Raw genomic sequence first — 15234 nt, 5'->3', positions numbered from 1 at the left:
ATAATTCAGACGTTCCCCCTATGCAGGAGCCACCACCTTGATGAGTCTTGAGTGGCTGATTACGACTATCTTGACACTTCTTCCTTGTGTTGCAACATCCATCCATCTTTGTAACTGTGCATTAGTGTCCACACCAGCCACACATTTAGCACCGGGAGTGGGGCGGGGGGTGTTCATGTTATGGACAGATGCCAGTTTGCAACTCCATGCCCGACTAAGCGGAGAGACTCCTTTAACTAGCTAATGCATTATGATAAATGCTTTTTATGAACGCCTTTTCCAAGCACATTTTTTCCACCACAGTGATTTTTTTAAAAGGCCATTCAGCAGTTTTGGTGGGGTTTGTTTTTAGTATGAAGAGGGATTGGTGATGCTTTATGGGGCAGCAGAAATTTGAGGTCCTTTATTTATTAATAATGGATGGCTAAAGCTTTAAATAGAACACATCTATCTGTTTTTCTAGCCTTCTGCGTCTGTATAACAGACATAATGAAATGTGTGAAGTGTGATAATACCCATTAAACACATGAATCAAATCCAATTAGACATTTTTAAGTAAATAAAAGGTTTTTTTATGCCCTAGTTCAGTGGTCCTTAAATTTTTTTCACCAAGTACCACCTCAAAAAACACTTGGCTCTCCAAGTATCACAGTATTGACAATCATTAAAATACAGTAGCATAGTAAGCCTAGGTATTCATTAAGAACAATGAGTTTTGTTTTTTTTAAACAAGTATATTTAATATATTTGGCCACTGTAACATGACACACCGTTTGAATAGAGGAAAATAAAACACTGTACTTAAATAATGACCACTAGATAGAGCCCGCATACCACATACCGTACTACAGTTTGAGAATCACTGCTCTGGTGTTGAAAATATTATATTTTTAATAAATAATTACTATTTCACAGAAATTAATTAACCACGGTCAGGCCCGCAACCAATTAAGAGCAATAAATGAGGGTTTACTGTTCAGTTTGTCCAAATTATATGTGATTTTTGGCGATTTCTAACCAGAAAGAAATGTGCATATTAGAGATGCGCGGATAGGCAATTATTTCATCCGCAACCGCATCAGAAAGTCGTCAACCATCCGCCATCCACCCGATGTAACATTTGATCAGAACCGCACCCGCCCGCCATCCGCCCGCACCTGCCCGTTGTTATATATCTAATATAGACGATGCAAGGCATTAGTGAGGCATACCTGCCAACTACTCCGGTTTTCCCGTAATTCGTACGGTTTTCATCAACCTATTCCGGGTTACGGTTGCAGTGATAAAAAATACGGTTTTTCATTAATTTAAAAAAAAAAGGGTGAAAACTACGCGAATTGCACCTGGTGCAGACAAGATTTTTCGATCGGACACGGAGGAATTAGCGATGTAAAAGACCACGTTGGGACAAAAAAACACAAGTCTAATGCCGTTGCTAGCGATACAAGTGGAAAACTTTCAACGTTTTTCGTCGCCCAAACAGATTCTTTGGATGTGATAAATGCCGAAGTTTTATTTACGGAGGCAATAATTGAGCATGGACTTCCAATCGCACTGGCTGATCACATGGGACAGTTAAATGTTTGTAATGCAACCTTTAAAAATCATTACGCGGTGATCGCGGTCCCAAAAATAAACTTTTCTTGCATGATAATGTCCAGAAAAACTCGCTTTATATTACTATAGAGTCCTTTTAACGAATGAGTTTGATGGTTTATCACAAACCTTAAATGAAAGAAGTCCTTTGTTCTCCTGCACCATGCATGCGCTTTGGCCTTGCTTCGTGTTTGGTGCGCAATCCTGTCGGCTGTATTTCACAGCACGTCTTTGACAACTTGAAGTGGCATAAAACATTTAAAACAAAGGGGTTATAGGAACAATCACTTTTAGTGTTTTATGCCACTTCAAGTTGTCAAAGACGGTATGCTGGTGCCCGACTGCCACAAGTGGAACAAACATTTGAAACAAAGGGGTTATAGGAACAATCACTTTCAGTGTTTTATGCCACTTCAAGTAAACTTATCATAAAGTTACCATATCATTTTTGCAGTATGATCAATCTGATAGAATAAATTTGGATTTTAGCCACAAAAAGGTAATGACACCAATGTTATCTATTGGAATTGTTTAGTACTGTTATACTGTTAAAAGTGTTTATACTATTTATGCTTTCAAGTCCAAGTTGAAGAAATCTTGTTAAATGTTGACAGCATAACTACCAAACTACAGAAATATGTCCTTAATATTTTTGCAGTGCTATTTCTGTTGAAAAGTTAAAATGATTACATTAGAGATGTGATGTGCCACTTTTCAAGTGTCTGATGGCTTAAATTAATTTTCATTAATTTTTCATATTTTGAATTCTTTTGAAAGGCTTACAAAAAAACTACATTTGAATTGTAATTCCATGCTATTGACAGGACTATTAATTTTAATGAAGTTAGCTTACCATGTTTACAGTATGATAATTGTGATAGAAATGTGAATTTTAGGCACAGAATATTTTTTACAATTGAACAAGGCAGTAGATTATACAAGCTTGGACAGAAAGTTAATAATGACACCAATTTTTTTTTTAATGGAATTGTTTAGTACTGTTTTACCATTTGTTTACTGTAAAAAGTGTTTATACTGTTTAATTTTCAATTAACAAATTGAAGTCTTGTGAAAGGTTGACAGGATAACTGGCATTAACTGTCAAAATAATTTCAAACTATTGAAGTTAGCTTACAGAATAAACATGTCAATCAACCCATATGATTTTTGCTGTAATATTTTTGTTTTGAAAAGTCACTGTGACTGATAGAAAAGTGATGGTTTTAGCAACATTTTAACCTGTCTGAATGCTAATAATCATTTTGCGTCGGGGGGCGAAGCCCTGAACGCTCCACCAGGACTTTGTCCTGGACCTACCGGGGCCTGCGGCCCTTGGACCCTGGCTATTAGGTTTTTCTGATTTCAAAAGTTGGCAGGTATGGTGAGGTTATAAAGCTTTTGCCTGTTAAAGAAAGGAGACTGATCCAATGCAGTACAGACATTCGCGTGCCACGCTGTCACGACCCAGACGCACACCGGTGCGCAATCATATGGGAGCCGCGCTGAGCGCACCTCCAAGCGCGTCTCGCTGCCGGCGACGGCCGGGTATGGGCCCGACGCTCCAGCGCCATCCATTTTCAGGGCTAGTTGATTCGGCAGGTGGGTTGTTACACACTCCTTAGCGGGTTCCGACTTCCATGGCCACCGTCCTGCTCTCTATATCAACCAGGGTGAGCCCCACCCCTTTCGTGAGCGCACTGCGCGCGGAGTGACCCCTGTTACGCGCCCCCGGCAACAGGGGTGGCGGGCAGGTAAGCTGCGCGGGCGGAGCGCGCGGAGTGACCCCTGTTACGAGCCCCCGGCCACGGGGGTGGCGGGCAGGTAAGCTGCTTACCTGCTGCGCGTGACGCCGGCCGCGGCGAAGGCGGACGAGGCGGGGTGTCGGTGCGGTGGGCGCGGTAGTGACCCTGGATGTGCGTCGGGCCCTTCTCGCGGATCGCCTCAGCTACGGCTCCCGGTGGGGCCCTCTCGGGGGAAGGGGCCTCGGTCCCGGACCCCGGCGAGGCGTCCCTTCTCCGCTCCGTAAAAGTGTCCATCTCTTTTCTTTTTTTTTCTTCTGTTGCGGCATATGCAGCAGGTGCCTGCTCGTTTTTCGTATGTGGGTAACAACATTTAACTATGTATATATATTTCCGAATTGGTTTAACTGCCACCCGCCTGAATCTATTTAAAATCTAATTTTGTTTTATTTCAACCGCCCGACCCGACCCGACCCGACCCGCGGATAAAATCTAATTTTTTTTAATTTCATCCGCCCGATCCGCGGATAATGCGCGGACTCCGCGGATAATCCGCGGACTCCGCGGTTGTGCCCGCAAACCGCGCATCTCTGGTGCATATATATATACCGGTACTGTACAAATTAACATTTTCAATACAAGGGAAAACATTCAACTCAAATTTTGCAAATGTTTCATGTTTTTATTTAGATTGTTCCTAAACATGTTTTAATTGTTATCCAATGAAAAGCATGTATTTCCAGTTTATTTTGTATTTGTATGGTTATCTAGCATGTCTTAGAGGTTTTGAAAAGTTTATTTAAACCAAAAATAAAAATCCCTTTCAAATATTTGTTTATCCAAAGGAATCATATGCAGTAAGTCAAAGGTTTTTCGTTTATAAACCGAATCTCAATTTTTTTTAAATTTTGTTGTTATCTCAGTATATCTCCAAATGCAGATTTTTTAAATCCTGGAAAGAAAACATGTTTTTTCTGATAATGAAAAGCATGCATTGCATGCATACATTGCCCGCATTAGTTAAAATATCAAAATCGATATAAAATTCCACGGCTGTTAAAACTTTTCGTGGCTTTCATTCTATTGTTTCCCCTTGAAAAAAAGCAAATGTTACCACCATTACAGAGGGAGATTGGAGAGGCGCTAATCGCACAACATACTGTGAAAGTAGTTTTCTGCGTGGAGGTCAGCCGTTGGGGAAGTGTCGAGTCATTTGACAGTAGCAGACACTTATATGGGGGACAGACATCCCATAAATAGGAAATGACCTCCAATGCGATGGAGGCGCAGTAATGACCACTTTACATCCATTCAGGTTATTTCCACAGCGTCAGATTTTTTTTTTTTGTGCTCTCCTTGGATGGAAGATGTCAAAAAGAATGAGCTTTGACACGCCATCCTTTCTGTCTCATACTCTCACTAAATGTTACTTGTTAAAGCCTACTCTACTTTGTGTTTGGATTGGCCTTCTTTCTACTCCGCGTTGAGCTTAAAGCAACAATTTAACAACTCATTGGGTTTGCATGAAGGACAATCTTGTCACTTAGGTTTTGTTAGTCTTACGTAACAACTGTCAAGTATGTCCAGATTTAGCAAATGTTTTAACCAATCATAACCATGTATTTTCATATATTGCATGTCTTTTAGCCTAGTGAAAAGTGTATCTCTCTACATTTTGCAATTAAAAGCAAATGCATGTATCTTCCAAATTGAACAATTATTATTTTTGTATCTCGAAATTTCGCGTTAATAGTTTTTGTCTAATGAAAAGCAGGTACAGTCGTAGCTTGGCTTACTTGTTTAATTGGTTCTGTGACAAAATTCGTAACCCAAAGTACTTGTATCTCAAATCAACACTCCCTATCTAAATGAAAATAAATAATTTGCCGTTCTGGCTGCCCAGAACACACATTTGTGGCCAAAACCATGCAGTAGAATGTACTACAAACCATATAGAGAACATCCATCCATCCATTATCTACCGCTTGTCCCTTTCAAGGTTGCGGGGGGCGCTGGAGCCTATCTCAGCTGCATTCGGGTGGAAGGCGGGGTACAGCCTGGACAAGTCGCCACATACAAACCCTTAATGTACTGAATCACAAATATTGAAATTGAACGATTTGGTGCATTTGCAAACAGCTAAAAGTATGCCCAAAGCAAACTATAACCTGCTACCCAAGAATGTACAACAATTCTTCTCAACAAAAGAGGAGAAATATAACCTTAGAAGAAAATCTAATTTAAAACATTTGTATGCTCGTACAACACTTAAAACCTTTAGCATATCTGTATGTAGAATTCAATTATGAAATGGATTAAGCAAAGGAATCAAACAAAGCACCAATATGATTCAGTTTAAGAAACTGTTCAAACTACAAGTGTTCACAAAGTACACAGATTAAGAATTATGATGAACATCTTGAACCCTTTTTTTTTGTTTTTTGTTTTTATTTATTTATTTATTTATTTATTTTTTTGAGACAAAGATTATTTATGTATTTAATTTGTTTACTTACTATGGTATATTATCTGTTTATTATTTATTAGTTCACTGTTATGTTACAGAAAACAAGGAAATAGGAAAAAAAATTGCTATGATATGAAAAGGGGTAGGATTAAATAAGTTCAGCTTCTTCCTACTCCTTTTCGGACATGCTGTAATGAAACAACTGGAAATATGTGATGAATTACATTGTATCGTATGCATGTTTGAAATAAACTGAAACTGAACTGAACAATTACTGTAGTTTTAGGAAGTGATGGACTAATAATGTACAGCATTTACTTAGGAGAGTGCACTTAGACGGTATCTCCTTCAAATCGCTTCTCTGTCAAAAACACAACATTAGCAGCTTCTCAATATTTCATCAATAAACGCCCGCCGTTTAGAAATTAGTTTAACATTCTTGGCAGGCGTCGTCATAGGTTTTATCGACTCATTCTGCTTCAGCTTGGAGAAGATTATTGTAGTAGCGCCACGCTCAAACTACTTTGCTCGGTCATGTTTTTTCGCTGATTTTGTTCTTCAATTCAATGACTATCAGCCGCTTCTTCTTCTTAGCAATCTCCTTCACACTCACTTTTCTCTGACCCTCGGTTGGAAAAAACAAGGCTACTTCTCGCTAGTTATTATGAGCGAGTAAGACCAGATGTTTTGGTCAGATCTTAGGGGGTTCACTGTGACATTTGCTATGCAGATGAGCGGTGGGCAGGCTCAATACGCGGATGTTTGCGTGTAACCTAAAGCAAAACAACTGGCCGAGAGGCAGCCAGTATCCTGAAGTACGTGTAAGCTGAGGTGCCTCTGTACCTCCTAATGTAACAATTTTGTAGTTTGTTTCTCCAAATGTAACATTTTTCAAAATCCAGGCGAAAGCACTATCTTCAAATTAAGGCTGCTTTACGTTTTGTATCTCATGAAAAGCATACATTTTCAAACATAGCATTTTTGTTTAAACCACGGGTGTCAAACTCATTTTAGATACGGGGGCCACATGGAGACAAATCTACTCCCAAGTGGGCCGGACTGGTAAAATCACGGCACGATAACTTAAAAATAAAGACAACTTCAGATTGTTTTCTTTGTTTAAAAATAGAACAAGCACATTCTGAAAATGTACAAATCATAATGTTGTTGTTGTTTTTTTTTACAATTACATGTTGCGGTTAATAGTATTCTATCTTTATTTGTCGTTATTTATACTTTCTGAATAAATTATGTGATAATGTTCATCAGTCAACTCATTGGTGATAATTTTCAATCTATCAAGACAAAAAAAAAATATCAAAATCAAATTACAGGATGTTATATATGCAGTTTGATCATTTTCCTCGACTGATGTACTAACATTATGTGGTTTATTTTTGTTACATATGTAGCATCATCTACAAAGATACAAAGAATTGCTATTGCGACATCCAGTGGACACATTTAAAACAGCTGTTTTTTTCATTAAAAAATTGCAGGTTAATTTTTATACTTAGCAAACTCATCCCGCGGGCCGGATAAAACCTGTTTGCAGGCCTGATCCGGCCCTCGGGCCGTACGTTTGATACCCCTGGTTCAAATCTCTGAAAACCATTTATTACCTAATCTTTTTTATTTGGACTTAGACTTAGACAAACTTTATTGATCCACAAGGGATCTTTGTGTCTTAAAAAGAGCACATCTCAATAATTAGATATTTTTTGTCTTTCAATAAAAAGTGTGTAGTGTTGTTCTAGTTAAAATAAAAACAGTTAAAGTTTTTCTAGATTTTGTTTTTGTTGACTAGTTTAATTATTTGCCTTAAAGTGTTTTTGTCAATGTATTCACAAATGTATTTTTGGACCAGTGAAAAGACGTTTTCCTAAAATGTTTTGGTATTTAAAAATCCAGTTAAAAGCATATACATCCATTTTTTGTTATGCTGTATATGTTCTAGTCCAGGGGTAGGGAACCTATGGCTCTCGAGCCAGATGTGGCTCTTTCGATGACTGCATCTGGCTCTCAGATAAATCTTAGCTGACATTGCTTAACACGATAAGTAATGAATGGTTCCGCCGGTAATCACAGTGTTAAAAATAACGTTGAAAAGAGAAAATATTCTCATGCATTTTAATCCATTCATCCGTTTTCTACCGCACCTGTTCAAGAAGTCGCATTGATGGTAAGAAGTATTTTATTTATTATTGGTTAGCTTCAGAATTATGTTAAAGTTAAAGTACCACTGATAGTCACGCACAAATTAGGTGTGGTGAAATTGTCCTCTGTATTTGACCCATCCCCTTGTTCCATCCCCTGGGAGGTGAGCGAGCAGTGAGCAGCAGCGGTAGCCACGCTCAACAATGTTATTAAAAAGAATAAGAGACTTATTATACTCTAAAAATGTTGGTCTTACTTAAAAATGCACGCATTTAGTTGTATTCAGTGTTACATTTTTTTTATATGGCTCTCACGGAAATACATTTTTAAATATTTGGCTTTCATGGCTCTCTCAGCCAAAAAGGTTCCCGACCCCTGTTCTAGTCCAATGAAATGCAAATATCTTCAAATGTAGCATTTGTTTTATTTGTCCAGAGAAAATATTACTTTCATCCATTTATTTCTGTTGATGAGGTTAAAGTGAAACTTCAGCATGTATCTCCGCATTTTTTGAATTTTGAAAATATCAGGCATCTCCAAATGTTTTTTTGGTTATTACCCAATAAAAAACATGCACATCCCAATCTGCGAAAGGTACATGTTTTTGTTTGTTTCAAACCAGTTTAAAACAAACATCTTTATTGGTGTTTATTCATAGCCAATGAAAAATGTATGAAAAATGTGGTGTTTTTTTGCTCCAATGAAAATTGAATATCTGCAAATTGTGAAACTCTGTTTTCATCCCACAAAGAACATAGAGTAAATAATGTATCTCCAGTTTGCCAACTAGAAGTAATTAAATGTACATTATGCTTATACTAAATGTTATAAACAATAATAGCAATTCCTTTGACGTCACAGTAATTCTGCATTTATTGTATTTTGTCCAAAAATGAGCACAGCGTGCATTGTTCTGCATGACTGCGCTGCTAATGGCCTGTTTAGCATCATCACTTTCATTCAAGTTTTCTCAGTCCACATACATGAATGGTCATTTGGATGTTAATGACCCTAAGCTGATATGTTTGTTCTTTCTCTTTTCCTGTCCAATTGTCTTTGTGGCTGCTGCAGGGGCTAATCATCTTATCCCTAACGCACTCCTACGTCCTCACGGCACTAACAATCCCTATAATACATTGCTTGGGGAGTCGGCGGTCTATAACAACCCTCTGGGCATGTACAACGTGCAAGGTGTGCTTGCTTCTCTTCGTTCTTTACACCAGCTGGAGCAGCTTTTGTTTTGCATGGTTTTCTTTTTTTACTCCTAGATTTAAATTAATTATAATGTTTGTGTATGAAAACAAACCAAAACACTGCTGCAGATCTTGTGTCGTGTCTGTTTTGGGTGGACACATTAGATATGAAGCTGGAGCAAATAGTCATCATCACCATCAAAGACCTTCACCCTCCAGTTGTTTATGATGCTTCATACAAATAGGCGAAAATCAGCTTTTCATTGATACATAAGCAAAAAACAAGGAATGGTATACATGTATTTATTATAAATACATTTAAGAAGACATAAATATAACATGGTAAAATACATAACATATCATAACATATCCCAATAAACTAACACCATAGCCAAATACCATACACACACATATTATATACATATAGTATGAATATATATATATATATATATATATATATATATATATATATATATATATATATATATATATATATTTATATATATATATATATATATATATATATATATACGGGTATATGTGTGTGTGTGTGTGTGTGTGTGTGTGTGTGTGTGTGTGTGTGTGTGTGTGTGTGTGTGTGTGTGTAGTATAGTATAGTGTATATACATATGCATACATATACATAGTATATACATATATGTATATATATATATATATATATATATATATATATATATATATATGTATACATATATATATATATATATACATATATATGTATACATATATATATATATATATATATATATATATATATATATATATATATATATTTATATATACTGTATATACACACATATGGGATTTACCTTTTTAATTTAGTGATTTCAATGTATTATTTTTTGTGGCAAAAAACAAGCATCATTAATGTCCTTTATCTTATTACCCTTTCTTGAAATTAGATATATAATTCACAAACCTTATGCTAGTATATTTATTTGTATCATTTGACCATTTATTTCAAATTAGGCCGAAACTACATACACATATATATTTTAGGGTTTTACAAGCATTGCAGCATCATGACGATCAATACAATGCATGCTTATTTGCATATATATATATATATATATATATATATATATATATATATATATATATATATATATATACACTGTGTATATATATGCATACTGTATAATATACTGTAAATGATAGGATGCTTTGCAAAAATGTGCATGCTGAATTACTGCATTATAATTATCAATATTATTTTCATTCGCATACATTGTGTATGTGTGTGCATTTCTGTGCTATTTGACTGTTTGGCTTATTGTCTTCTTCTTGTCTTTCCCCTCATGCTGTCCCTTTAAGATCCTTACAGAGAGACAAGTATGGGAGTCAAACTAAACATTGCTTATCAAATGTAATTGACTTCTTTGGCTTCTACTTCCTTTTTCCACTCTTCAATGCTGACAAAGTCATTCTACAAAGGCCCCCTTTTTTAAATTAGAAGAACACAAATTGTATGTAATAATCTACATACTGTACATTGATTGGTTCCTTTGATGTGTGAACTAGTACAGATGGCATTTAAATCCTATTTGACATGTAATACACATCAATAGGAATTGACTTTGCTGAATACTAAGCAGCAATCATCTTCGCCTTTGTTAATGTGCTTTGTTTAAAACATAATTTTTACATGGATATTGCCATAAAATGCTTGTATGGGACAATATGGCTGGGTCCTGATTCATTTTATAGTGCATGTCTGTGATTTGTTTCATTTGATTTGATTTGATCAGCCTTTGTGATTTATGCTACTTTATGTGCTGTTCTTTAGCTTTGTGTTTTCCATCTACAAAGCCACAGTAGAACATGAAGCTCGGACATTTTCCCCATTAGAAATAATGCATATTAGCCCATGTCAGGGTCAAACTCTTAAGCATTATTTAAAGTCAAAGTGCAGGATTATGTGTTGTTCACATAAAAGACTATTGTTGTTGACTACTATGTTGCATTGATCAGCTTGGACACGAGAGCAGCATTTTAAAGTAGGTCTTCAAAAACAGCAGAGACATATCAAGCATTTTTGTATTTGCATCCTGAAAATGAGCCTTATATGCTCGTGCATTGATATCTTACCGCATTATTCTGGAACGTAGTTGAATACTAAGGGCCTGATTTACTCAAATACATAAAACAACAGCATGTGCAAACTACAAAATAGTGTGTGCTATCAGTGGGCGTGTTGTGTGTGATTTGCTAAGACTGCGTGTACAATTGCAACTCTGTTGAACATGCAGGACACTAATACATTTTTTCCCACCCTTTCTGCAATATAGAATTGCAATCTAGACAACATAACTTATTTTTAGTATGCTGAAGGTGCACTCGGTAAGAGCGCCCAACAACACGGACAATATCTGGGATGGTTCAGTGGAATGATCCAAAGGCATGAAAAGTTGTTCTATATAGGAGATATATATCAATAATCTATCTCCTATATATAAATAACGAAAAAAAAAACCAAAAAAAAACGTTTGCAGACATTGTTGTGGTGTTTGTTTATCTCCAAATCAGCATTTAAGTCGTTTATCAGCTCAAAGACTGAATTGTTGGATAGACATGTCTAATATTTTTATTTCTGACAGAAATATGTCAGTTTTGTTCGACAGAAGCATAAAAGAGTCTCTTTCTTTCCATCGCCAGTCTTTGTAGTGATCGCCTCCTTCTGACCGCGACAGAGCCATTTGTGCGTAACTGCGCCAGTTTGCGCATACGTTGCAGACATGCTAAATGAAGACGCAACAGACAAGTTTCAGCCTTGGTAAATCACATTGTGAGCACTAAATGATTACATGTGCATCTCCTCCTCCCAGTGTTGTGGGTGTCGTGATAATCAGCGTATATTCTGCGCATTCATGAAGACGGACTCGCTAAATGGATGACGCTCATTATTGTGTCTCCTTTAATTATTGTTTACTGTTGACTTTGATCTTCTCAAATAGGTGTACCATATTTTTCGGACTATAAGTCGCAGTTTTTTTCATAGTTTGGCCGGGCTCCAGTGCAACTTATATATGTTTTTTTCCGTCTTTATTATGCATTTTCGACAGGTGCGACTTATACTCCGAAAAATACGGTATATAATTAAAATAAAATAAGGAACTAGTTTAAATATTCTGTTGATGTTGGTTAACAATCAATAGCACTCACCATTAATTATTTAAAAAAAAATCACAGTTAATACATGTGATCGGTATTGACCGATTTCGCTCATGGATGATAGTTATCGGAATCGGCAGCATAAAACCTTGATCGGAACATCTCTATCTCAATATAAGTGTTTTCTATGAACTTTTGTGAAAGTTGACTCCCGTGGAAAGAAACGTCATACCATGTATGTTCGAGTTCAAACGATTGGTATTCAAGTACTGTTGAAAATAGCCCTGTGAGAAATTCACAGTAATTTTTGACCGTGCCCCTTAAAAGATTGGAATTGAGAGTCGTAGTAGAGACGCAGTAGATCAACTTGCACATGTTTTGATACATGCGACCCACTTCTCTGTGAGCGCTTTGAGTAATAGAAAAGCGCGATATAAAATCTAATCCATTATTATTAGTAGTAGTAGTAGATCAGGCCCTTCCTGCCCATTTTGAAACTCTTTGTCCAAAAACTTAATACTTTAATGTAAGATGGAGAGAAAACAACACTAGGATTTTTATTTGGTCAAATTCCTGAATTGTATGACTCTTGGGGATTGAGCTGTTCGAGGTTAGAGGTTCCACTGCATACATGATAAGTGTGGTTTTTGATCGCATTCTTTTTTTGTTGGCAAAAACAGTGAATGACATGCACTCAAAAGATAGATGGTCGTTATTTTGGGAATGACCTCCCGTCTAATCACCGACCTCCGTGGTTCCTTTTGTCGTTCCAGAGGGAATCCTGAACAATGCCCGGGATACAAGTGCCATGGATACTCTACCACTGAATGGTAACCACGGCTACAGCATCGCCAGTGCCGACTACATGAGTGACTGTGTCCAGATCATCGAGCGGGGCTACAACCACAACAAGGAGACCACCCTGGAGAAGAAGATCCTCAAGGAGCTGGCTTGCAGTTACATTCCGTCCTACCTGAACAACTCCCATGAGCAAAACCGGAACCTAGTGAACAAGCTGGTGAATAACGTCAACAAGGAGAGCGTCGGTGGTGGAGGTGGCGGTTATGGGACGAGAGCAGGGGTGGGCATGGCCTTCCCCTTGCACCACGATGAAGGCTTGGAGTTGATCCACGAGGAGTCAAACGTCCCACTCCTGCCTCCCCTGGAGACCCTGCATAATCACCTCCATCAGACGCCACCCCCACTTCCACTGACCCATCTCCACGGCTTCACCTCCGCCGACCCTCCTCCTCCTCCTCCTCCTCCTCCTCCTTCTTCCCGGAGGCGAATCCCACAGGATAACAGCGATAGCTTCTTCCCGTTGCTGAAGCACACTGAGGATTCCTCTCCGAGCCACAACCAGAGAGACTCGCTGTACACCAGCATGCCCATGCTGCCGGGCCACCCGAACGACGGGCCCCCGGATACCAAGGAAGGGGGCGAGAGGAAGAGTCCCGGCGCCAGCTCGGACGACGTTTACTACAAAAGCATGCCCAACCTCGGCTCTGAGAACCACCTCCATCAGTTGCATTCCTACTACCAGCTAGGACGGGGCAGCAGTGACGGTTTCATTGTGCCGCCCAACAAGGAGGACCTGTCCCCGGTGGGGTCCCACCAGGAGCCGTCACACATGGTCACCAGCCTATAGACGCACCATGTCATACATTATCTCCCGTCTTTCCATCAGCAGCGGTCCCCTTTTGATGCTAAAAGGTTTGCGGAACTATACGAATGGTGCCAGTCCGGGCGCTAGCTCGGACGTGGTTCACTACAAAAGCATGCCCAACCTCGGCTCCGGGAAACCGCCCCCATCAGCTGCAATGGTTTTATTGTACCACTGAACGAGTAGGACCCGTCCCGAGAGGGGTGCGGCCAGGAGCCCTCTCATCCGGTCCCCACATAGCACCTCCATGTCAAAGATTCTACACCGTGTTTCACCATCTGTCGTCCGCAGCGCTAGCCAGTTAACACTACAAAGGCGCTCACTTCGTACCACGCTCTTGGGGAAAAAAAAAAAAAAAGACTCGCTTGAGGAACTTTTCAAACCCACCAAAAACAAACAAAAAAAGACTATTTTATTACCCTTGCATTGACTTTTTCCAAGGATTTTTCTTTGTTTTGTTGGAGCTGCAGCACATTTTGTTTGCTGAAGAATCAAAGAATCATAGCCGCTCTTCTTCTGTTTATTTTAATGTAATAAAACTAATAAGAGATATTTCTATGTACTTGTACAGTAACTAGCATTGCACATAAATAGGATGTTTTTGTTTCAGAAATACCCCCAGTAAATGTTGTCTATCGCAAAAACAAACACAAAAAAAAAAAACATTCAGGCATTATTTGTGCAATGTCTTTTTCCCCCTTTTTTTCAAAGAAGTACGAGTGTAGATAGCAGTGGTTGTAAAGGAAGATTCCCTCAGACTGACAATTAATTCCAACAAAGCCCACATGGGTTATTGATGATGAGCACTTGGCACTTGTACAAAGATGGCTGTTCTACTTATTAAAGAAAAAAGATGATTTTGGAGTGACAATGATTGGTAGTGAATTTGTTTGTTAAACTACAGCGTTTTGCAGCATTTCTGTCAAATAGAGTTGTGCTTCTCCACTGGTTTGTCTTCCTCGCAATAACAAGCCATCCTCACGACGCATCGTTTACGGCTAATTAATATCAACACATTCAGTAGCTCATTAGATTTGAAAAAAGTTCAATAACAAACTGCTGGTAAACCCTCGAGCAGGGGTGCCCAAAGTGGGGCCCGGGGGCCAAATTTGGCCCGTCGAGTCGTTTGATTTGGCCTGCCAAAGGATGGCTTCCCAAATGCCATACATATTCCTACAGACTTTTTAAACTCACTGGGGGTGGTGATCTGATACCACATATCCGTCCAATATCAGCATAAAAAAAGTATTGAATTATATCTTCTTGCATCTAAACTTTCCATTGTAA

At 38.4% G+C, this 15234-nt stretch overlaps 1 protein-coding gene across 1 annotated transcript in view; it reads left to right on the top strand.

Annotated features, from left to right (window-relative positions):
• Window positions 1–14811, top strand: part of LOC133605878 (adhesion G protein-coupled receptor L3-like) — a 381662-nt gene extending 366851 nt beyond the window's left edge. The window contains exons 25-26 of the mRNA XM_061959234.1: window positions 9031–9150; window positions 13058–14811. Coding sequence (XP_061815218.1) covers window positions 9031–9150; window positions 13058–13932 — 995 coding nt within the window. The 3' untranslated portion in view covers window positions 13933–14811. The remainder of the gene's footprint in view (window positions 1–9030; window positions 9151–13057) is intronic.
• The last annotated feature ends 423 nt before the right edge of the window (window positions 14812–15234 follow it).

The sequence above is a fragment of the Nerophis lumbriciformis genome, linkage group LG05 (assembly GCF_033978685.3).
Source record: "Nerophis lumbriciformis linkage group LG05, RoL_Nlum_v2.1, whole genome shotgun sequence".
Lineage (NCBI taxonomy): Eukaryota > Metazoa > Chordata > Actinopteri > Syngnathiformes > Syngnathidae > Nerophis > Nerophis lumbriciformis.
Note: the sequence above shows the minus strand (reverse complement) of the source record. Positions and strands in the feature narration are given on the sequence as shown.